This window comes from Protopterus annectens, chromosome 7.part0, assembly GCF_019279795.1.
Source record: "Protopterus annectens isolate FY-2018-M chromosome 7.part0, PAN1.0, whole genome shotgun sequence".
Classification (NCBI taxonomy): domain Eukaryota; kingdom Metazoa; phylum Chordata; order Ceratodontiformes; family Protopteridae; genus Protopterus; species Protopterus annectens.
Genome location: NC_056739.1, coordinates 1,372,192,546 through 1,372,218,181, shown reverse-complemented (window position 1 = coordinate 1,372,218,181; position 25,636 = coordinate 1,372,192,546). Strand labels below are relative to the sequence as shown.

The 25,636-nt window shown below is 39.5% G+C and overlaps 1 protein-coding gene across 1 annotated transcript in view; it reads left to right on the top strand.

Annotated features, from left to right (window-relative positions):
• Positions 1-24,749, top strand: part of LOC122806164 (E3 ubiquitin-protein ligase PDZRN3-B-like) — a 300,824-nt gene extending 276,075 nt beyond the window's left edge. The window contains exon 4 of the mRNA XM_044076400.1: positions 24,744-24,749. Within this exon, the coding sequence (XP_043932335.1) occupies positions 24,744-24,749 (6 nt within the window). The remainder of the gene's footprint in view (positions 1-24,743) is intronic.
• The last annotated feature ends 887 nt before the right edge of the window (positions 24,750-25,636 follow it).

The following is a 25,636-nucleotide window of genomic DNA, read 5'->3' as shown; positions in this document are numbered from 1 at the left end:
AGGCGCAAGGTACCATTCAAGAAGTCCCTGCTGCCCGGAGAGGGAAGGGATTTTACTCCAGAATGTTTCTGATTCCAAGAAAAGAAGGCACTTGGATACCCATTCTGGACCTCTCTTACCTAAACACCTTCCTGAAGGTGACCACCTTTCAAATGCTTTCACTTCAAACCTTGATGTTCATCGTGCTACCCTGCTGCAGTCATTACACTTGGGTTATCCTGTCGTCAGGCGGTCCCGCAGTCGGCCGGATTTCCAAAGTCTTGGTCCAACGTCGGTTGCTGTCGCCTCATCCCTGACGTCAGTGTGCCAGGGGTACATATATTGCAACCGATGCCATTTTCTTCAGTCTTTCTTGCCGCGTGGTGCCCAAAGCAGAAGCAGTTCGCAAGTGCCGGTCGGCCGACTCCTGAGATTTTCGAATTCGAATTTCAGACCAAAGTCTTCTATAAAGCTAAGTACCCCGTTGGGGAAACTTTTCTTGCCTCAGACCGATGTCAGAAAAAGTTAAAAATTGTATTTCTTATGGGAAGCAAATACCTCATAAGGATTTTCATTCTTATTGCATACCTTGCCTAGGCCCTGATCACGACGTCACTTCTTGTCGTTTTTGTGCTAGATTTAATAAACGTACTATTAAAAGACGATTTGATTTCGCACGACACTTTTTTGGCAGAAAATTTAATTGTAACATGCCGTCGGAGCTACCGACTACCGGCGTGTACAAAAAGCGCAGGGATAAGGATCGACAGCCCAGGCCTAAGCCCGATTCCGAGGCCTCGGTTGATCCGGTCTCCGGTTCTCCGGTTATCAGTGAGGCTCCGACGCACCTCTGACTACCGCAGTTCAGGAACCCCAGACCGCTACAGATATTTTGACGGAATGTACTAGGCCGACGCAGCCTTTTACTTCAGGCCCTACCGACGATTTACCTTCCAAGGACGTCGGTGCTTCTGAAATGCCATCGGTTTCTGAAGGCGTTTTTGACCGACGACTCTTACAGTCAAAACGTTTTCCAAGTCAAAGACTCCTTCCAAACCGAAAAAGGCTTCACTTCAGTCTCCTGTTCAAGGCCCTATGCCTAAGAAACAGATGCTCAAGATGGCTGAAGATTTGATTTCTCTTATCAGGGGTTCTCAGCCTCCTCCTGACAAAAGGCCTAGACAAGAGGAAGAATCTGCTTCCTCTGAACAACTGCCTATTTCTTCGGATTCCTCTGAGGACCAAGACTATTCATTCTCTCCTTATGAAGATTCTGATGCTGAGGACTCTATTCCCTGAGCTTCCTCTCCAGAAGATTACTCTTTTGGGGAAACTTTACACACTATGAGGGAACATTTTCACTGGGAAGGTCAGGATTACTCTGATTCCAAGAAAAGGCTCAGAGAGTTTCTTTTACTCCCCCAACACAGACCTCTAGCCATCCCTCCTGTTTTGGACATTGTGGATGATGTCTATTTAGAATCCAGTTTCAACCCTGACTCTCTGCCTCCTGCCCCGGCCAAGCCTGACAGATACTACAGAGTACCTGATTCCCACAAATTTCTTTACAAAAGCCCAGTAGCTGACCCAGAGACTTAGCTGACCCAGAGACTATCTCCCAGGGTCCCAAGGGGGCTAAGGCTTCCATGGCTAAAAATCCAGTACCTTCTGAAAGGGATTCAAGAGCACTAGACAGATGGGGGAAAAAGGTTTACACCTCAGCCACTTTAGCTATGAGAGCTCTAAACTGTCAATTTCATATGCTTAAGTATCAGCAATTTCTGATCTCTCAGTTAAAACAAAAGATAACCACCCTCCCTCAACAATCTGAATTGAAAGAAGTACAGGATTTGTTGCACGCCACCGAGCAGGTGGGCAAACATACCTTGCAATGTAGGTTTGATTCTTTAGAGGCCTCCTGCAGAGCAGCTGTCACTGGATCAGTTATACGTAGGCATGCCTGGTTAAAGGAACAAAGTCTGCCTGATCATGTTAAAGCAAAACTACTAGATGCTCCCTTACAGCAGGATGTTCATTTTGGTGTTAAAGCAGAAGAAGTTTTAAAGAAAATGGAAGATAAGGCAAAATCAATGCAGACAGTCAAAGATTTCCTACAAGTACAACCCCCTCGCTTCAGCAGAAACTGGCCAACAAAAAATTGGTCCTTTCCTGCCACTGACAGGCCTCAGAGGGGTAAATACAGGTACCCAAGGGGCAGAGGACAACCACAAGCTCAGTATAAACCTCGCCAATGGGGCACTCCAACCCAGAAGGGAGGAGAAGATAGGTCTCAACCCACCAGAAGGCAAACTCAATGACTTGCACCTCAGCTGGCCAAACAAAGCTCATTTGTCAGCCCCCCTGGGGGGAAAACTAGCACTATTTGCAGACAACTGGCACATGGTCACAAAGGACAGATGGGTACTAGACATAATTTTACAAGGATACAGATTCCACTTTCACACCTTGCCAATAAAAAAAGGAATGCCAAAACTGCCACAAAATCAAAGGGCAGAGGCTCAAAAACAAATTACAACTCTCATGGCCATGAGAGCCATTCAAAGGGTACCAACTCAAGAGCAAGGCCAAGGATTTTACTCAAGACTCTTCCTAGTACCCGGAAAAGAAAATGCTTGGAGACCAATTCTGGACCTTTCAATTCTAAACACTTACTTACAAGTTCCCAAATTCAAGATGCTAACACTACAGCAGCTACTTCCCATGTTGGGCAAGGAAGCATGGCTGGTAACGTTGGACCTCAAGGAGGCATACCTACATGTCCCTATCAGACAAAGTTGCAGAAGATACCTCCGTTTCATTGCAGGTTCAACCCATTATCAATTCTCTGCACTGTCCTTTGGCTTATCTACTGCGCCCAGAGTATTCACAAAATGTCTGGCACCAGTAATTGCATACTGCAGACAAAGAGGAATTCAAATATATCCATACCTGGACGACTGCCTCATCCAAGCAGAAAGAAAAGACATTCTCTTACAACATCAGGCTTTTGTGAAGCATCTACTGAATTGTCTGGGGTACACAGTAAACGAAAAGAAGTCAAAACTAGTACCCTCACAAAAAATGACATTCCTGGGTGCCAGCTTGGAGACAACGGCCCAGAAGGCTTATCTTACACCAGACAAGCAATTACAACTGACTCAATATTTCAAGACAATGGCAACAAAGACCCAATTAACTGCAAGAAAAATTCTGCAGGCTTTGGGCTTCATGGCATCTTGCATTCTGATAATACCATTTGCAAAACTGCATACGAGGAAATTACAGTGGTACCTAAAAAGCGTATGGTCTCAACACAGCCACAGCTTGGACACAGTGATATCTTTCATTCCCTGCCTTCAACAGGAATTTCTATGGTGGGCACAGGCATGTCACCTCAACAAGGGTCAGCCTTTCACCTTGCCCCCACCCAGGCAAACTATCACAACAGATGCTTCAGACTATGCCTGGGGGGCACACATGGCAGGGCAATGCATTCAAGGCCTATGGACTGCAGAACAAAGAAAACTGCACATAAACCAAAAAGAGATGCTATCTGTACAGAAAGCTCTGACAGACTTCAAGGATCTATTACAGCCTGGACAACTTGCAATAAAGATGGACAACACCACAGTAATGTGGTACATAAACAAACAAGGGGGCACACATTCCTACCCTCTTTGCAGGCAAGCAATAATCTTATGGAACACAGCTCTGGCCTACCAAGTCCAGTTACAAGCTCAATTCCTGCCAGGACAGAAAAACACATTGGCAGACGACCTAAGCAGAAACATCAAAGATCCCCATGAGTAGAAGCTAGACCCACAAATATTTACAATGATAACTCAAAGATGGGACCTACCAAATATAGACCTGTTTGCCAGTCCTCAAAACTACCAGCTGACAAAATTTTGTACAAGGACATTCCACCATCAAGCTTGGAAAGTGGACGCTCTCTCCTTCAGTTGGAAAAACCTGACAGCATATGCCTTTCCTCCACTACCTCTTCTCACAAAGGTTCTTTTGACGGTCAAAAAGGAGAAACCTCGAATGATTCTCATAGCCCCAGACTGGCCACGCCAGCACTAGTATCCGCTATTGAAGAATATGGCTCACGGCCCACCATGGATATTGCCTCAAATACCTCATTTGCTCACGCAGCAAGACAAGCAGATTCTACACAGCCAGATCAAAACCTTAACCCTGGCTGCATGGCAAATCAATTAAGCATCCAACCAGCCCTTCTTTCACAAGCAGTACTGGATGTTATTCTAGAAGCCAGGAGGCCAAGCACCAGGAAGGCTTACTCGGACAAATGGAAAAGGTTTTCTGCTTGGAACCAAGCTAAAGGTCAAGACACAACTCAGCCTCATATGCCTCACATTCTGCAGTATTTAGCCGAGATGTTGCATAAAGGACTTTCCTTCTCCTCAATTAAAATCCATGCTTCAGCTATTTCAGCTCACTACGACACGAATCCACCTTTATTTTCAAATCCTCTCCTAAGGCAGTTCCTCAGAGGGGCAAAAACATTAGACCACCTAGAAGAGCTCCTACACCAACATGGGACCTCAACTTTGTTCTGGAAAAACTAACGCTACCTCCCTTTGAACCAGCTTTTTCTGCAGACCTTCAGTTCCTATCTTGGAAGACTGCCCTGCTCCTGGCAATAACTTCTGTTAGGAGAGTTTCAGAATTACAGGCACTTATGGCAGTGGAGCCTTTCCTCATTTTTCATCAAGACAGAGTTTCTCTATGAACTAATCCTTCCTTCATGCCTAAGGTGGTTTCCAGTGTAGCTTTAAATCAAACCATCCACCTACCCACTTTCTACCCCAATCCACAGAACAAAGGTGAGAGACTCCTGCATTCCTTGGACATTCACAGGCAGCTTCATTACTACTTGGATAAAGCTAAGGCTTTCAGAAAAACTGACCAGCTCTTTGTTTCCTATGCTACAGCTTCTCAAGGGAGGGCCATATCCAAGCAAACCATTTCTAAATGGATAGGCCATTGCATACGATTCTGCTGTACCCATAATGGGAAACCAGTTCCTCCTACCATTAGATCCCACTCTACCAGGGCAACAGCTACCTCTACAGTCTTTCTCAGGGGGGTTCCTACCAAGGAAATCTTAGAAGCTGCAACTTGGAGTTCTGTGCACACCTTCACCAAACACCATCACTTACCTCTTTATTCTAAGTCCAGGGCAGGCTTCACCACTGCAGTTCTGCAGGGCCTCATTGCCTCCACTAACCCTCTATGATGCCTCCACCCTACCTTAGCTTTGCGACTCAACCCAAGTGTAATGATTGTAGCAGGGTAACACGATGAACATAGTACAGTTTTGTACCTACCATAAATGTAGATGTTCGAGTGTTCACCCTGCTGCAGTCCAGGTTACCCTCCCTCCAACCCCTCTGATTTACTGGCTAAATCTTTGCTAGGCCTTACTGATGTATTTGCTTTTAGCTGAAGGGATTTTGTGTTTGTACAGTGTTCCCACCTTTTGGTACTAATTTGGATCACCTTTTTGGGGGCACCTGACATCTGGGGCAAGAAAAACTGAAGAAAATGGCGTCGGTTGCAATATATGTACCCCTGGCGCACTGACGTCAGGGATGAGGTGACAGCAACCAATGTCGGACCAAGACTTTGGAAATCCAGCCGACTGCGGGACCGCCTGACGACAGGATAACCCAAGTGTAATGACTGCAGCAGGGTGAACACTCGAACATCTACATTTATGGTAGGTACAAAACTGTACTTTTCCTCTCCTTCTACCTCAGGCCTTCCTTGTTTCTCTGGATATCAAGGAAGCCTACCTCCACAGTCCTATTCATCCTGTTTTCAGGATGAACAACAACATGCACACTCTCTAGATTTTCTAGTGCCTCTTCTACCCTTCCTAAATAAGGAATTGCAGTGATGGATTCAGCAACTTTTCCTAAATCCAGGCCTTCCTATTCATCCACCTCTTCCAGTTCAGAAGTTGTTCACAGATGCCTCAGCTGTGGGTTGGGGTGCAGCCCTTGACTCTCTCAGTGTTCCAGGCATTTGGTCTCCTCTTCAACAGAAGGAGCACATCAGCCTCAGAGAGATGAGGGCATTGCTGATGGCTCTGCAAACTTTTCATCCTTTCCTCTCCCCAGGACCTGTCAAGGTGCTCACAGACAACCCACAGTCCTTTGGTATGTGAACAAGCAGGAGGGGAATGAAGTCCTACCTCCTTTGCTGGTTGGCATTCCTGGTTTGGGATCTTGTAGTGAAACATCACCTGACCCTTCACACAGTGTTTATTCCTTCAGCTCAGAATTCAGTGGCAGACACTCTGAGCAGGTGCTTGACTTAATCCCATGAATGGATGCTTCACAGGGATGTGATTTTGGACATTGACCACCGGTAGGGTACTTCTCAAGTAGATCTGTTTGCCTTTCCCATGAACAAATAGCTTCCACAGTTTTGTGCCAAGGTCCCAAGTCCTCTGATGTGGAAGGTGGATACACTGTCATTCTCATGGATGGGGATATTTCTGTATGCCTTCCCTCCCCTTCCTCTTATTCCCAAAGTCGTGTCCAAGAATCAGCAGGATTCTCCAAAAATCTTGCTGGTGACTCATTTGCCCATGGCAGCATTGGTTCCAGCTTCTTCTCCACTTAGCCAAGGCCATCACCACAAGTTACCTCACAAGCTGGACCTACTCACACAAGATAAGGGATCTCTCATCCATCCTCATTTGTCTACTCTTTAGCTGACTCTGTGGGTGATAAGATTTTGATTCCACATAGACACCTTTTTTTCTGAGGATGTGCTTAGGGTCCTGCAGGAGGCCAGGAAATCCAATAACAGGAAATCCTACTTATCCAAATGGAAGTGGTTTTCTGTTTGATGTCATTCAAGAAACCTAGATCCACTTACTATGGATGTTCCTTTGGCTCTATCTTATTTGCATGAATTGTTCAATGCTGGTTTTGCCTACTCTTCGGTTAAAACTCATTTATCAGCTATTTCTGTCTGCATTTATCTTCTACTTTCTCTTCTACATTTGAAGATAAACAATCTCTTAAAGGTGTCCTTTACATTAGACCTCCCAGGAAGCCTGTCCCCCCTTCCTTGAGAATCTTAATTTTGTCTTGGAGATATTGACTCAGGCTCAGTTTGAGCCTGCTGCCTCAGCTTCCTTTCAACATTGTTCCTGGAAGACCTTCTTTTGGCCATTACTTCTGTCAGGTAAGTGTCTAAGCTTCAGGCTTTAATGCTTTGCCCCCCTTTTCTTATTTTTCCTAAGGATAGAGTATCCCTGCATAGTAATCCTTCCTTTGTGCCTAAGGTGGTGAATGAGTTGTCCTTGAACCATTCTATTCAATTGCCTGCCTTTTTCCTCTTTCCACAGTCTTCTAGTGAGAGGGTTCTTCAGACATTAGATGTGCATAGACAACTCAGATTTTACTTGGATAAGACTAAGACTATTAGGAAGTCTGATCAGCTTTTTGTTTCTTTTCACCCTAGGTCTTTAGGGGTGGCTGTTTCCAAGCAAACTATTTTTTTCTTAAATTTCTAAAGCTATCTGTTTTTGTTTTATTTATCATGGTAAAAGCCCTCCTCATCTGTTAAGGCTCATTCCACTAGAGCTTTTGCTTCGTCTGGTGCTTTTCTCAAGGGGTTAGACAGTAACTCCATCCTTGAAGCAGCTACTTGGGCTTCAGTGCATGCTTTGACCAAACGTTACAAGCTGGATGCAATATTTAGACCTAGGGCTGGTTTTGCAAGGCCCATATTGCATGGGTTCATTGAGAGCTTTGCTGGTCCTTCCTCCTCCCTGGGTTCTTCCTAATCTTTGGCACTTTCCCACATGTTAATAATGCTGCAGCAGTGAATGGAAAGACATAGTACATTTGTGTAAAATGTTACCATAAAGGTAGATGTGCTTCTCATCACTGCTGCAGTATTCACTCCCACCCTCCTTTCTTCTGGATGCATTCCTCACGTCTTTCTTCCTTGGGCTGATGTTCCTGCTGGGGCTCTTAGTTGTGAGGAGGGTACATACGGACATCCATTTTATGCCTTACATTACGCGAAGAACATACTAGTGATATACGGTGCACCTCTATGACAAACTAAAGGCTTTGGTATACAGGCCGGATGTTGGGGCGCCTTGTGGGCTATATTCCCATGTGTTAGGAATACTGCAGCAGTGAAGAGAAGAAGGACATCTACTGTTATGGTAAGATTTTACACAACTGTAGTATGTATGTATTAGTTAATTTGGCACTAAATTAACCAGCCAGTTATTTAATAACATGGCTATATTATTAATTTTTGCTAGCAACATTAGATGAGCAGTAGGTGGAACTGGATGACTGAAGAAGGCATAGTTTTCACCTGAGTTTTCATTAAACAAAAACAGACCATTGCCAGTTTTAGCTGCAAAACAACAGGACGTTATCTTTTACATGAGAACAAAGATCTCATCTGCCTAACCTGAAGGTAGGTCAGATAAATTTTAAAGCTGTATTGGCTTTTACTGATGTTGAGTAGGGGCATTTTATTGCAGCAAAAGGCTGACATAAGTACAGCTACAAAAACATAAATGGGAGAGAATCCAGTGAAAGCCAGAGCAGAGCAACAGGCATTTCATTATATGTATATGTAAACTATACCAGAATGCTTTCAAGAAAGAAGGAAATATTCCATCGGTAAGAAGAATGCATGTTCAGGTGTTAATGTTATTTCATCACGTCTTGTATTAATGTAGTAATTCTGTGTAAGGGAGTATTAAGACTTTAATTGGTTCTGTAGTATGGTTTTTAGTGTTTATGACAGACACATTAGGAGTGTTGAGTATGTTGTGAAGCCCACAGGTTGTTGTACCATCTGGATGCCCAGTTCACACACTGCCAGTACCATCTCTGCTGTCCTGTCTGAGCACAGCTTGAACCTACGTTATACATAATGCCATGATTAGGCAATTGCATCAGACCCACTCCCCTGTGTGCATCATGTTGTGCATTCTGACATGGTGGCACAAGCCATCTGAGTTCAAAGTATAGCTGGTTGTGTAGTCAGTCACCTTTAGAGATAAAACATAACACATCATCACCATTTTTATAACAAACAGCACCACGTAGTCTGCAGTTAGTTGCTACAAGGTGTATTACGTGGTTTACTGTTGGTATATATGTTTCCTTGTGGTTACTGTGGTGACATTGGTCTTGTGAATCTACTCATATGAAACCACAGTAAAACATAAAAATAATTCTGAGCACATTATTATGACAGTTACTGCCAGTTACCGTCAACAGGTTTTGGAAAACTGACAATCAAAATGAATACAACTCCATAAATTTAGCACTCAACACTTAACAGAAACAACTGTGACAGTTTGCTAACAATAGCAGAATATATTGGAACTAGTAGAAGCATGAATGAAGTGTAGTACCCTGGCACTGGAACAAAAACAGTAAAGTACAACCTGCACAGCCACAGTAACGTTTCAACACCCGGTATTAATGATATCTGCAGGCAGAGCCTGTAGCATTTAAAACCAGATGTGTGCCTATTAGCAGCCCTCAGTCGTAAGTAATATTATCCAACTTATGTGGCCTCCAGCCAGTAGCTGATCTCCCTTTCCGCTAGTCAACATAATTCTGGAAACTGCAGAGCATCCCCCCCCTCCATGTAAACATAATTTTGGAAATAGCAACACATCATTTTTACTTTCCCATCTGTGTGGAGCACACCCAGCTAGTCAGAGAAGGCTGCCTTTCCCAGGATTCACAGGAATATATGCTGCTGAGGAAGGTTGCAGAAAAAAATTCATCCTTCTGTGTGAAATATACCCAGCAGCTGATATTCATCCAGGTATAATTTGAAAATCTGAGCTGAAAAAAATTTAATGTATGTACACCTATCTGAACTCCACTGGCTGTTGGCAATCTGTAGCCATGTGAAGATGATGGAATATCAAGCTGTGAAGCACGGTGTAGCATATTGTTAAAAAAAAGACTACTGCAGCATACAAAATGCCATTATACAGTGCAGTGTGTATTACAACAACTAAGTGCAAACACTAAACAAAAATGTAAAGCATGTTTGTTTTTATTTTTATGTCACATTCAGATGTGTAGCTGTATATTGCAGTTCCAAAAGGAATAAAAATGTATGATTATTTTTAAACATCTGTGCGTTCATATAAATAACCCAGCAGCTGCAATTGCCTTGCATGAATATCAGTACTTTGCATCAAACATCAGGATATGGGGATGTCTGCTCAAGATGTACCCTCAGGTAGGGGTGACAGTAAAAACAATGGCTAACCATTCTTCCTGAGCTGAAACTCTTTAGTTCACTGAATGCATATTAAAGTTCAGTGGTTTCAGTGTTCTTTTTCCCCACACAAAGCAGCACTCTAAATGTAGCCCAGTACCTTGTACATTGTCATTTGTGACAAGTAATTGCCCATAATGCAACCCGTTATGCAGCTGATCTGGGTGTATGAGGTCAGAGTTCTACACGTCAAATCAACCTGCTGCTGTACATCGCCTCCTTACCCATTTCCAGAGATCACTGTGGGTCAAGTACCAACTTTCCAGAATACTTCAAGTAAGTCTGGACACATTTATGCTACTGGCAGCTTTATAATGACACTTGCATGTGTCTTATTTATATAACGTCATACAGTGGTATTATACAAAACGTGGAACGGGCTGATTTGCACACATACACACCAATATTAAAAATAAATAACTCTGTGCAAGCAAAATGAAGGAATGCTATCAACACAAAGCAAACCCTTTCTTCTGTATAGTTGTTTACAGTGTATAACATAAAGCAGCAAAGTCGTATTGTGTGCTATGCATTCAGCAAAGGGGTTTTGAGCAGTTCAGACAAAATCATGAGTCTATAGACCTCAATGTACAAGGCATGATATGTTGTGTTTTAAGTAAACAAAAGTAACAGCATTTTTCACTTAGTATTTCACTGCAGAGGTATTTTGCTTGTTACTGCATGAAACAAAAAATGAAGTGTTTCAATATGTATGTTATCTGGCTGTAAGGATGCACTGTTGCATCCTTGAAACTTCTACAGAAAGCTACTTGTACAAATAGTACTGTTATAATAACCAGCATGCACTGTGCAGGAAATTGCATGAAGAGCCAGTGCAACCTCAGGCAGCAATATGTATCAGGCCTCAGTTACTTGCAGGGAATACTTTTTTAGAGATGTTAGAAGTTTTGCATACACTACAAGTTGTGAATCCATGGTTCCATATTCAATTGCAGTGTGAATACAATGGTTTTCAGGTGTACCTAGGCCTTCCTAGATAGCATGTAGGATGCCCTTGCACTACACACACACACACACACACACACACACACACACACACACACACACACACACACACACACACACGAGTGCACGTATATACGTGCTGCTCATGCATGAGTTCATAACCATGAATGGTCACATGCTAGTACCTTCTTACTCAGTGACAGACAGGCTGACCTTTAAGGTGTGAACTGTGTCCTATGCTTATGATGACATGATATGTACTTGATAGCTATTATATCTGATAGCTATTGCAGAGGGAATTTTCTGTGACTATGAACAAGTAGAGATTTACTGAAGAGAAATCATTAAATGTAGTCAACTGAAATGACATTCATTGATGAGGGCAGTGTAGTTTGGCATACAACACTTATTTATTCTAACTCAGAGGTCATGCCAGCTTGAACTGCAGGAATCTTTATTTTTCCCTTTCTCCAAGGTGGCTTGTTGGAGATGGAATAGTGCAAATGGTACTTGACCCTGGAAAAAGGCATTTTCTGATCTGTTTTGCTTGATTTGGTAAATTATTATTATTTTTTTAATTCTGTGTTCAGTTGCTTGCATTATGGTAACATCTGTTTTGACAATTAACACTACAGCCTAGAGGGTGTGTCTTTTGTAATGTACAGTTTGCACAGCATACACACTGAAAACTTCCTTGTGTTACAGCTTAGTCATGGCACTTGCTCGAAGATCACTTTAGGTTTTTGCTCAGTAGTGGTTTGCGTGTTAGGGGCATTGCACAGATGCATTTACTATATGATATGCAGTGTGCCAGTCTACCAGACACTTGACAAATTGCCAACATATGAACATGTGCCTGTTATGCTACTGAGTGTATGTCATTGGTTGCATGTCCTCTTTATGACCCACCTGTAGTGATCTACATTTTCCTCTTTCTTTATAACACCTTTATCATATTATCACTTAAAATGTAGGCTAACATGAATTAACAGAAAAGAAAACAAGCCATATTAATATTGTCCATTTGCGTACATTATACGTCAGGTCTTTCCTGTCCTTGTTACTATTGTAAGTCCAGAATTACATAAATTGCTGAATGTCCTTAAACTTCACTCCTCTTGAACTTTATTCTGCATGAATTGTTCCCACAATTTCCATTTATTTCTATATGATTTGCTATTTCCCTTTTCTAAAGATCCCTCTTCCATTTCTTGTATGTCTCTTGTAATATTCAATCCTTCAAGTACATTTGGTTTAGACTCTGAATTTCCATTTTCCAGTAATTGATTTTTTGGCAGCCAACAGAAATAAACTTAATAAGGCCTTACTGTATTTGGGTAATTCATATTTATTTATTTATCCATTTTGTTGACCATTTTAGTCCCACTTGGTGAGCAGCCTCTTTTTAGGGGAGACCCGAGGTGGTATTTATGCTCCTGTGTCCTAGTTCAAAAGAATCATTTGCTTAGTTACAGCCATTTGCTCATGCAATATTTCTGACAGAGTACTCTGTAGGGAATTGTTAAAATTTGCCAGCTCATTACAATTTCAAAACATATGTTTCCCGGTTACTTCTTTCTTCCCCATCACACCTCCAATATCTGTCTACCTGAGGAAAAAGTATTTGAAGTCTGCTTGGGGTATACAAGTAACTATGGGAACCATACATACATTCTACCATTATTCTCTTGTAAATTGGTTTTCCAGTCACTCTTCCCAATCTTTTCCAACATTGTCTGATTGATTGTTGTAATTACCATGCAGTATTTCATATATCCTACTAATTACCCCTTTCCAATAGCAGCTTCTATTCTAGGTTTAACTAAAAACTCAACCAGTGCAGATATTTTACTTAATATTCCCCTATCCCTTTCTCTTTGTCTATACTCTGATATCAATCCCTGGTAGGGAAGGCAGTTTGTACCCTGAGCTACAAATATCTTCTTGGTCTCACCCACTTTGTTATCTTTCCCTCTCTACATATGTGCTCCAAATCCCTTGGTTCCTTTGCCAGTTTTCTCCAGTAAATTCCAACCCATTCTTGCTTATTTTCTGTACCCCTAGTTTCAGTCATCCCTACTGGCAAAATCTCTTTTCTCTTTTCTCATGTTGTCTCAGTTCTTAGAATACTTTCTGCTATTGTATGAATATAATATTCTGTGTAATTATAATATTCTGTGTGGTTATTATTTTCCTTAAGGATCTGTTTCCATAATCCCAATCTCTCTCTTTATCTCTTGAACTTCCCCATGGCTTCATCATCATCCTTTTCTGTGTTGAATTATAGCTTCCTTGTATTATGTATATGATCCATGACTGTGTAGCTTTAAAATATCACTTCAAATAAGGTAATCCTAAGCCACTTTGTTCTTTTGGAAGGTTCCTCTCCCAGATACATTCCTTTAACTTTTTATTAATTGTTGTTTACAACTTTTCTTCTGGCTGATAAAAATATGCCTGACCCTTACATAAAACTAAAGGGACTGAAAAATTTTTCACTGCTTGTACCTTACTATCCATATCCATAAACATGAGCTTCCAGTTTTTGTATTATCTTTTGTTTAGTCTCTTCCACATAAGCTTAGCTGCCATGCAGAAGTCATTTTAATACATACTCCTAAATACTTCATCTTATCATGTCCCCATAAAATGTGAGTATTGCTGGACAACCTCTAATTTTGGTATAATTAAGTTTTCCATGAGTATTTCCATTTGTGCTTTTTCTTTATTTACACATTTCTCTGTTTTATATTAATTGCCATATAATTTCCAGTATATCTGTCTAATACCACTACAGGATCTATGGTTATTTTTCTTTTTTTATTTTAATTTTTATTTAGTTTTAAAACAAGAAATAAATTCATTATAAAGAAAACAAATAAATATATTAGGTACACAACTGATCAATACATCAAAGTTATACATCAGCAACAATTAATATTTTTCAGGCAAGTCTTTAATTGTAAGCCAAGATTTATATGAATGTGCAACATTAGAATTTTTCATCTTTATAGTATGTAATTCGCTACTGCAGACAATTTTTGCCATCTAATAAATCCAAGACTATAGGGGGGTAACTTTTCCAATTTTTAGTAATTACTTTTCTGGCTGTAGCAAGAATAGACCAAAGAAGAGGCCCTCACATTTTTGGATTATCTCAAGAATCAGAGCAATAAATAAAACTAAAGATTTAAAATATTACATCTATCTGATCACAGAGCTTGAATAAAGTTATTAATTTCTTTCCAAAAAGGGGAGATGACTTCACATTCTTATACCGATGTGACGGTTGGGGAGAGACAGACGAAGGCTGCCAGCCTAGTCAAATAGAATGTAATACATAATCCTTATCATTTGTATAAATAAATGTAAAATACAGGCGCGTGTTTTTAAATGAAAGAAAAACACTGTAAAATGTGAACTTCAAAATTGTTACAACATTGCCCCCTTGCTGTAAAGAAAAACTAAGTCAAGCCTTTCAAATGTGTCTTTTGAAATTGAAATGATTTTATGACATTCTTTGATCTTTAAAGTTGGTTCTGGTCAGGCTGGCTGAAGACATTCTGTTTATTATGTTAACTAAGGACTAATTGCTAGAGTGTATATGTGAAATGCCTTTTAGTGTTGTATTCTCCTGTGCAGGTGTTAGCTTGCTAAATAATGTAAATGGAGTGTCTATTAGCCTGGGAACTCAGAGCAGGTGTCAAGATGATGCAATATGAATACTGGGAAAACCTAAGTGTCAAAAATGATGTAATCTGGGGAGGACCCAGAGACATGTTTGTTAATGATGTTTTATAAACTGTGTCTCGGAGAGAGAGATAGATAGCATTTTGACTTTGGACATCTAACTTACCAGCACTGTCTATGCTCTTTATGTATGCAAGTAGGACTGTAGCACTGTGTTTTCTCTAAGATTAGCTAAAGATTAGAAAGTTAGATTAAGTATTTTCTGTGTAAATCAGACCAGTTTTAAGTTTCTATGTGATTTTTGAACTCTTAGATATCTCTGTGGTGTAGTAGTTTTGTCTTGTGTTTTAATTATTTATTATTAAATATTTTTAAAACCTTCTACCTGTGGCTGCTTTGTGTAGATATAAGCTCTAGAATACACTGCATATTTATAGAGTTAAGTAAGTCACTCCAAATTAAGCCTTGAGACTTAGTCATACTACCATTGGATATTAATATTGCACAGTAATAATTGGACACCCTTTTAAGGGCCTTTTAGTAGCTGATATTATTAACTGGGTGGTGGCAGTAATTACTACCGTATAGTCTGGGTAAAGGAGCACAGTTGGAGAATCTGTGTCAGCCTTTCCCAGGAGTGTCTTTGAAGTTGTATAAATACTTATTATATGTAAAAAAACTTATCTGAAAGTGTGTGTGTGTTGTGTCAGCTACTTGTCAGGGACATGAAGCACTGGTTGGACAGAGAGGGTACTGGAGGTTATAGCTTGCCCAGTTAGGCTGAGACCTGGACCCTATAGCTGTACCAGTGGGGAGTCTTATTGGGGACCTGGTGAACAAGGGAGCAACCAGCCCCAGACTGACTGTGATCTCTGTGTGCACTTAAGGGAAATTGTCCTCTTATCAGAGACGACCTGCCTGGTGTTAGTGGTAAGGATTGAGGCTTCTTGATTGCTGGGCCAGGGCACAGTCATCACAACCATATGCATCCAATCAGCTATTATTTCAGAGTCACATCTCCAGCATTTAATTCTGTTTGATTTATACATAATTGTAATTTTGTTAGGAGAGACAAAAACGTCTGTGTAAAACTTTCCAAGTGAAATTTTTTCAGTATAATGAAGATGTCGTTTTATCTGTAGATTTTAATATTATATTTTGTATACTTCAGAGAAGTCTTCATTATTAATTTTTGAGCAGCAGCTCCAATTGGAATTATTTAAATGTGTGAAATCTAACTTAAGAATTTTATAAATTTGTAACAAATATGATTTATTTTTCATTGCATTATTATTGGTATTTATTAAGGAATTCCAATAATTTGGGGGATGATTTCTTATCTAGGTTAAATGTCTTACTTATCTCTGTGTTCACAAAGTCTGTAAATATTTCTGAATTAACCAATTCTCAGAATCTTGATTGTATGTGGACCTTAAATATATAATCAGTAGCATTTAAAAATTGATGCCAATAATATGGTTATTTTTCTTGTCATAGGCTCCCAAAGTTTGTTGACAGCCCTTTCTACTTTATGTTGCCTAAACTGTTGCGCTAAAAGTTTTTGTGCTCTGGAGTTATTATCAAAAATTGCTGCATAACAGCAATCCTTTTTAAACTCATCCATATTATAAAGATACTCCCTTATTTTCCTTTTTAGCATTCAGCATTTGTGCCTCTTCTTGTTCTATGAGATTTCCCTTATTCTGCAATTTGTTAAACTTAATTCTTGTTGCTTCTTAACCATATCTCTTTCTCTTTTATTTGTAACCTGTTTTTAAACTCCCATTTTCATTTTTTCACACTCACTACCTAAAACCTGTGAAGATACTTTTATCCTCCCTAACAGCTCTTGAATAATTTCCACTACCCATTCCTTAAGTTCCTCTCTTATTAACAGGTAGGTGGAAAAGTGCCAGTGTCTTATTTTTGTCATTATACTATATTTTAATCTTGTTTTTTATTGGTGCATGATCTTAAATAGTCGTGTGTCAAAGCTTTCAAGCAAATGTACATGTTCCTGTGAAATGTAATTTCTATCTAGTTTAGCCCATTTATTATATCTTGGGAAATAATGCCTGAATTCTGTCTGAATTCCTACTATTGAACTCACATCTTTCATACCAAACATTTTCATAAATTTCTTCAGAAATTTGCCATCTTTTGTTCTATTCTCCATTCTCAGTCCCCCGATACATTCTCACTATTGCAAATCAAGTTTCAGTTCCCACCTATAAGTAATATTCCCTGCTGAAAGCTGATTATTTCTTCCAAATGTTTTTAAGCTCCTTAATAGCATTTTGTTGTGGAATACAAATACATGCTAGTGTAATCCTCCTCTCTTGCCAAGAGCCCCTTACTGCCTCAAGTATACCATTATTGTCTTTTTCCCCTCTTCTAACATTGTTGGAGTCACTCTATCACTTAGTATAATTATTCTCCTTTTCCCATGATATTCTGCTAAATATCCATCCTGAAATCCTTTCTTTGTCCAATTCACTTGTTCATTTCTCTCCAAACATGTCTCCTGCAGCACTGCTATTTGCACTCTACTTTTCTGAATACATTTCAGTACTCTTTCCTTTTTGTCTATACTTGTAAGGCCATTTATGTTCCAAGGTAATATGGATAACACAGCCATTATGATAAAAAAACTGTTTTTACAAACTATTATACATGTCAGTTTTTTTGTATGTGTATTTCCAAATTGTGTTACATGCATACAGTAATGTATGGTAGGCTGATCTTTTAAACAGTTGTTTCTTCTTAACTTCACTAGAACATATGTCACTTTTCAAGACTTTTTGTTTTAATGAAAATCCTCAAAGAGATAAAGAAATACATTTTTAAAACACCCCATCCCTCTTACCTTACAACAAACACACAAAACTATGTACACCTTCAAAAATGAAGTTTAACCCTTTAGGTAGGAATAACTGCCCAACAGGCATTACCTAACCAAATATTAAGGTTACCAATGCTAAAGCACATGCTGCAGCTTCTGTTCACACTTACACTGATTACTTCCTGTTCTTTTCTTATGTCTATTACCCTTCCAGGTATAAAAACAGCTTATATGCTTTCAGAAAACATTAACTTTTTGCCCTAAGGAAAAATGGCTATCTTTAAATAAAGTGTTTCTATTAACTGCATTAAAGCATTAAGGCTGTTAGAGAAGCTGCTTGCTATCTCTTATTCACTTCCCATAATTTCAGACTTTATTTTTCATTAAACTGCTTGCCATTTTACCTTTAAATTTTGCATTTCCCTCAGCAAAGCATGCTAAGAACTCTCAAAATTAGTTGCTTGCACATTGTTTCCATGTAAATGCAGTCAGCAATAAACCTTTGTAGATTTTACCCAGAAAAGAATGTACAGCTGCCTCAGCAGTAGACTTACTGACTCCCACTGTGCATTTGCTAATAGAAAAAAAAAACAAGCTAATATCTTTGCAGGTATAAAAAACTTGGCATTGTTCATGGCTGTTAGCATTTTGTCTTATTTTTCAAGCCTATAAAAATGTTTATAGCTTAAGCAAAGAGCATTAATCTAGACTTTCACCCTTGTAAAAATAAACAAATTATAAAATAACAAATCGTTGTTATTAAAAAATGAGGATGCTTATTGGACATCCCAGTCAGCATGCCTGTTGTAAATCGAGCATATCCTAATAGAAAAAAATCCAGAAGCTTAATTATTGTTGAGTGGACAGGCTTTCTATTAAGATATGCTAAAAAAACAATCTTCAACTACATTAAGATGGAGCAAAATATGAGAAAAAATCAGGAAACTCTGCAAAACTCTGGACAGTTAAAAGGTACAGTGCTGTTAACATGAAAGGTTGCAATGCTTTTCACCGTACCTCTCAACTGCCCAGACTTTAACAAAATGTCCCTCAATTTCTTCATATGTTTGTCCTGTCCCTCATTATTCTGGTAATGCTGCCACACTTTCCCAAAGTATAAATAATTAAAAAAAAATAAAAAGACAGAGGCAGACCAGCGTAGGTGTGCTCTTTTTTTTTGCCAGCTCCCTAGCCCTGTACTGATGTATTGTGCAAGTATGCGATATATGTACCACATCCATATACATCAGTAAATCGGGAGGCTGTTGGAAGAACACTAAAGTACCATTATACAAAAACATTATTTAAGAAAGGTAAGCAATTTCTTTCAGAAATAATGGCATTGTATAGTAGCAGTAACCCACTCCTGGATGTGAATATCATAGGCTTTGCACATGGTTGGCTTTGTTTAATCACTCAGGCTTTGACCTCATGATTAAACCATGCCAACTATGGATAACTCCTGTGATACCCACCCATTTGTGTGTTATTGCTAAGATGTCTTAATTCTACATGTAATATAGTCAGTGCACTTTTACACCCCACCCCATCTCACCCCAGAATCCCAAGACCACAGCATATTAGCATTAAACTTGCTTTTGCCCATCCTTTCATCTCTTGTTATACTGGAAAGCCTATATTAGTTTAAATAGTATTAATTTACTATATTGCCTTTAATACATATAACAGTCACTGAAAAGACTCCCCCACATTTAAAATACCCATGACAACCCAAAACTGTTTTACAATATATGCATGCAGTTTGGAGGTTCCTAGGTGATTAATAGGTTAATGACCACAGGGGGACCTTTTTAAGCATAGCCATGCTTCACAAGGTGAGGATCAAACCCTGTACCTCCTGTCCGTGAGGTAAACACCCTAACAATTATGCCATCCCCCCAAAAGCTCTATTGTATTAAGAGTATATAATCACAAATGGGACTCCAACCTACCATCCTTGGCTTAGGAGGCCAGTGCCTTATCCATTAGGTCACTAGATCCTGACTGTGGTTTATGTACTGTATATTTATATACAGTTTGTATCAAGAAATGTTTTACAGAAACACTAATAAGAAAAAATGTTTTACTTCCAGTTTTTTACCCCTTGTATTGTTATTCTAAACATTAATGACATAAAGTAGGTGGTATATGCTTTACAGTCCACCCACAGGTTTAACAAAGTCAACAAAAGTCTAATCTTTTAGCCACTTTTTCTTGCAAAGCCATATTTCACAAATGTGATTGAAGCTTTATAGTCTCCCATTTATTCATTAATTTCAGTTTTGCTGGTTTTCTTCCTGTTCATCTTCATCTCCCAACACCACACTTTGGTTCAAGACCAAGGTTCTCCTGACTCTTCTAGTCAAATCCTGTGATCCTGTGCTTTTTCCTTTTGCTGAAGCATTTTCCTTTGGAACACTGGAAAATATTTCACTGGTAAGGTCTCTGTACAAGGTTTATTGTCAGAAAAGTGAGAAGCTGAGTTCACTTCTGTTTGTGGGAACACTTTTTGTAGGATGAACTTTTTTTTATTTCCACATTAGTCTGTTGTACATAAAAAATGTCTTATCCTACAGGAAAAAAAATATTTCTAAGACAGCTGAATATAGCTGTTTGAATCTCACACCTACCTGCCATGATTCCCTGACTGCTGGGATAAGTTTGCTTCTGTTCTTACTAATGTATGGTGAATAATCATTTCCCAAAAACATTCCACAGTCTCCTGCTTTTAATACTTTTCCCTTTTGCCATAGTTTCATCAAGATCACCTCTTTCAGCTGGCATCTTTACTAATATAGGTCCTGACTACTGTCTCATGGTCATGTTTGGAGCATATACTTGTTGTGACCTTTTAGTTAACAGGTCCTGCTATAGAATACCAGTCCAGTTGCTTGTTAGTGCTTTAATAAAATGACTACAGTTTGTTCCTTCCAATTTCTCTAGTACAACAGAAAATCTCAGGTTTGCTTTTTGCACTCTGTCTTCTAATTCTAACATTTTTTGAAGCAGCTGTTCTTGAGAAGTCTCATAGTCAGCCTTTATTTCTTCATTTCAACCTCTGGTTTTACTGTTTTTATTAGTTCAACTGAATAGCTTGTTAAAGCTTCTCCTACTTTTCCAGCATTTTGTTATTTGAGTTAATGTACTCCTCCAGAGTTTCATTTATATTAATCATCTCTGAGTACATCTGATTTATTTTTTCCTCTAAATTACTGGAATCTCTTGTACCAAAACTGAAGCTTGTACTTTGTTTGCTGAACAGCTGCAGGATTCTTCCCAGCGAGTGTTTTCCCTTCACTTTTTGTGATTGATTTTCTTTCAGGTTCTGTACATTTCTTCCATGCTGGCATCCAGGCAGTGTACTTCGGTCCAGGACTGATGCGTGAATGACTGTTTCATCGAATCCTAAACATCCGGGCATACTTCCGTGAAAGTGCTTTTCACCAAAGAAGCACTTTCGTGGAGCTATGCCTGCAGGTAGAAGGAGTTGTGGGGGAGTGACTGTTGCAGAGATCGTTCTACGATGCGGATAAGGGAATTTTTTTCCTTTTCCCCACTGTAGTGTGATCTCAGAGTGAGAATATTAAAGTGGGGGGTGTGGGGGGCACAAACCTTCACATGGGGGGTGCAAGGGGGCTTGCCCCCTGCATAAATGCTTTTTTATAGTTTTTTTCTTTTTTTTTTAACACACTTTAGGTTAAGTGCTGTTTCGGTAAAAGCACTTTCGTTAAAGTGTGTTCAGTGAAGTTGGATTCGGACTGTTGAAGTTTCATTCAACAGTCCTAGATCCATGTACTTGCTACTGTAACTGAGTTTTACTCAAGTTGACAGTATCACTGGCTCTTATTTTTCAGTTTCTTTCACACTGGGAGAGCTGAGCTTAAGCTGTTGATCAGTGTGCAGCCATCTTGAAAGTAATGCACATTCCTTTTCCTCTTATGCCATATTTTGTCCATTTGCCAATATCCATTGCAACCATATGTTCAGCAGTATGGCACAGACCAGAAACAGTCATGCACCTTTCTCTGGTGAATGCTGGACCACAGTCATGAAGCATCCAGCCACCTGAACTGCCTCTTTAGGATGTCAGACATTCATTCCACATGTTTTGATATGCACCCATTTGCATTTTGGACAAGGGGCAAATGTCATCATCTGTAATACACACAAATGTAATTGTTTATTTGGTTTTGGCTTATTGTAGTATCCATATAGCCATGTCATGCTTTGATTGAGTTATACATATTCTCTGTGGCCAACATACTTTCTAACATGGCATCTCTGTGTTACAAGACACCACAAATACCCAGTATGGACTGCTTAACAACCAGATATGAACATTGTGGGCACTGCCATGGCATGTGTAAGTCCAACTGATACCACATAGCAAGTAATGTAAACTGTCTTAAATTCTTCTGGTGGGCCACACATAGTTATGGTGGTGCACTCCATTGCACCTAACCTCTTTATCAAATCTGTCATTCTGTGGAATTCTACCATGGGTTATCTTTCCTTGGGGTTTAGAGAGGAAGTGATGTCCCCACTATAGCATAGCATACAGATGAGGAAAATATCCAGTATTCTTGATGTAGACGACTGGACATGCATAGTATGTCAACTGTAGGCCACTAAAATGTCCCTGTGGCTGGAATACAGATTGGGACTCCATCCTTTGTCACAAGTGGGAAAGGACACCTCCCATTCCAGTTGATGTGAAGTGTACATGGTTTATGTCACACATGCTGTCAAGCATAATCCTGGCTGCTTTATACTGGTGAGTGCTGTATAAAGTGATACACATCATACTGTTTTGTCTGTTGTGGAATGGCCATTGACTGTGGTATGGCTGTTTGTGCAGCATTTACATCTACCTGCCATGTTCCTTCTTTCCAGCATTCCTAATCCAGCATTTGCTGTGTTACATCGAATTTTTCCTTCTCTGTAACTGCATGCTGAAATTGTTTGGATTTGTCTGCCTTTTGGTGTTGATAGATGCAACGTGATAATTTTCAGGAATCATAAGCAATTGTATTATTTACATTGTGCAGTCATTCACTGCTTTCTCATTGTATTTTGTTAAGTGGCATGACTTGGGCTTTTTTAAATATTTGTGCAGTTTGGCAGTATTTTTTTCTGACCTTTGACATTTTTCGACAATTCTTCCAGTTTTTCTGTTTCTACATTTTACACCTCTCAACATCTGAACACTAAATGTCATAGCACTGGCCTTTAAAATTCATAGCAGAGGGTCATAAAGAGGAAGTCTTTCTTATTTTTCACAAAAGAAGGTCTCTGTATACTTGTCACCATACAGTTAGTGGTAGGGAATCTTCGTATAAGCTTAGTTTATTCATTTAGTTTTTTGAATCATAAACAGGTCTGACTTTGAGGAACACTAGTAAATAAAGGAGAAGCAACAGGTAAATCTGAAGGCCAAAATCTAGCTCTGTGCCTAAATGTGTCTATATTATAATGTTGACAAGTGAAAATGTCGACTCTTACTTGTTCGACACCAAAATGAACTACAAGATTACCGAACGGCCAAACATCAATGCCACACAAAAATAAATATATTTAAGTGGGGGGCTTTGCCCCCACACACACACCCAACTTGGGGGCTGTGCCCCCCCCCCCAACTAAATATTTCAACTCCGAGACCACACTACAGTCAGGGGAAGGGCAGGTGTAAGAGAACAGCCAACCGATTTCTTTCCATTGGAAATAAATTGGTGATTTGGCCATTCAGTAATGTTGTAGTTCGACATTTTGGTGTCAATCAAGTCAGAGTCGACATTTTCACTTGTCGACATTATAGACCCTGCCTAAATCATAGCTGTTGTGGAGTATGGCGCAGTTATATGCAGTCATATTTATCTTCATGGATCTAAGACTTTGCTTCTATGTTTGCCTTGTGATGTAAAAGCAACTTTAGCATATTTACCAAAAAAAAAAAAATAAAATTATTCTTGTGCCTTGCTGGATCATTTCCTGTCATCAGTGAGCTCAGTTTAAAACTGCTGACATAATTGGAAATCAGAAGTAGCAAAGCTAAAAAGTCACTAGTAGGTAAAACATTATAGCTGTGTGTGTATATATATATATATATATATGTGTGTGTGTGTGTGTGTGTGTGTGTGTGTGTGTGTGTGTATCTATATATATATATATATTATATATATATATATATATGTGTGTGTGTGTGTATATATATATATATATATATATATATAGATACACACACACGCACACACACTCACACGCGTGCACACACACACACACACACACACACACACACACACACACACACGCACGCACAACAAGAAGAACAAATTTGCTTACAATAAGAATAAATGTGTAACGCAGCTAAGAAGTAACAAACAGTGGAAAAAAAACATTTCGGTCTCTGAGAGGTTGACTCAGCACTTCATACTGTCTGATTCAGTCACAAAAGCAGCACCCTGGAAGGTACAGCAGTACAACAAACTGTACTCCAGTTTTGCATACATATGCTGTTAATCTGATCATGTGGTCACATGACTCATTTCTTTGTCCATATGACAAAGGCATGTCATCCAGCCATCCTGCTGAGTGACTCAAGTTTGCTGTTAGCTGATAGGATATGTCATTGCTCAGGTAATCTGAATTGTTTATGCACTGACAGCAGGCTGCCTGCAAATGGTCATGCTGTGATCTGGTCAGACTGGCTTTTGACCCTCACTCCTAAGTTTGTTTAATGTTTCAGTGGTTACTGTTATACAGTCAATATGGATGGATGCTTATTAGGTGTTATTACACAGATATATATTTATAATGTGTAATTAGATAACGCTTATGTTAACAGGAAGGTAGCTATGTGTGTTTTTTCTTGTATCCATCTAGTTAGCTCTTTTTACTTTTCTGTCTATGTATATGATTTTAGTTAAGCTTTGCTCTTTTTGTTCAGATTTAAAGAGTTCTGATGTATTCTCTTCCGTGTATCTGCAAGAAAGTGGTTCCAGGTATCTGACCCATGTTCAAAAAAGCTCTTTCCTCTATGGAGGTTTTGTAATGGGGTGTAGAGATTGTTACAGATTCATCACAGGTCATAAGTTTGTTACCTAATAAGTAGTTTAGTCTTTTATGGTTTTCATTGAACAACTCTGATTATTTTAAATTATTATACTCTGAAGAGTACAGAATCTGGAACACGTCTTTGTAATGGGAGCTAATTAAAACCTTCCACTAGGACACAGAGATGGGTGTTGTTATCTGCTTCCATCAGGACACAGTGATTGATGTTGTCATCTGCTTCCATCAGGACACAGTGATGGGTGTTGTTATCTGCTTCCATCAGGACACAGTGATGGGTGTTATCTGCTTCCATCAGGACACAGAGATGGGTGTCATTATATGCTTCCATCAGGACACAGAGATGGGTGTCATTATCTGCTTCCATCAGGACACAGTGATGGCTGTTGTTATCTGCTTCCATGAGGACACAGTGATGGATGTTGTCATCTACTTCCATCAGGACACAGTAATGGGTGTTGTTATCTGCTTCCATCAGGACACAGTGATGGGTGTTATCTGCTTCCATCAGGGCACAGTGATGGGTGTCATTATCTGCTTCTATCAGGACACAGTGATGGGTGTTGTTATCGTAGAAGGATAAGTCTGCAGGTTTTATTAACTGTTGTCTGTAGTTGTGTATTTTTGCTTAAGTCAAAAGACATTAGTGGGAGGCCATACTCAAACATTGGTGTAAGCACATTTCTAGCTGTGATGAGCAGTGGGAGAGAAAAGATGTGATATTCTGTAGCATAGTTTTAGTTGTGTGACCATTTTGTTTACCATTTT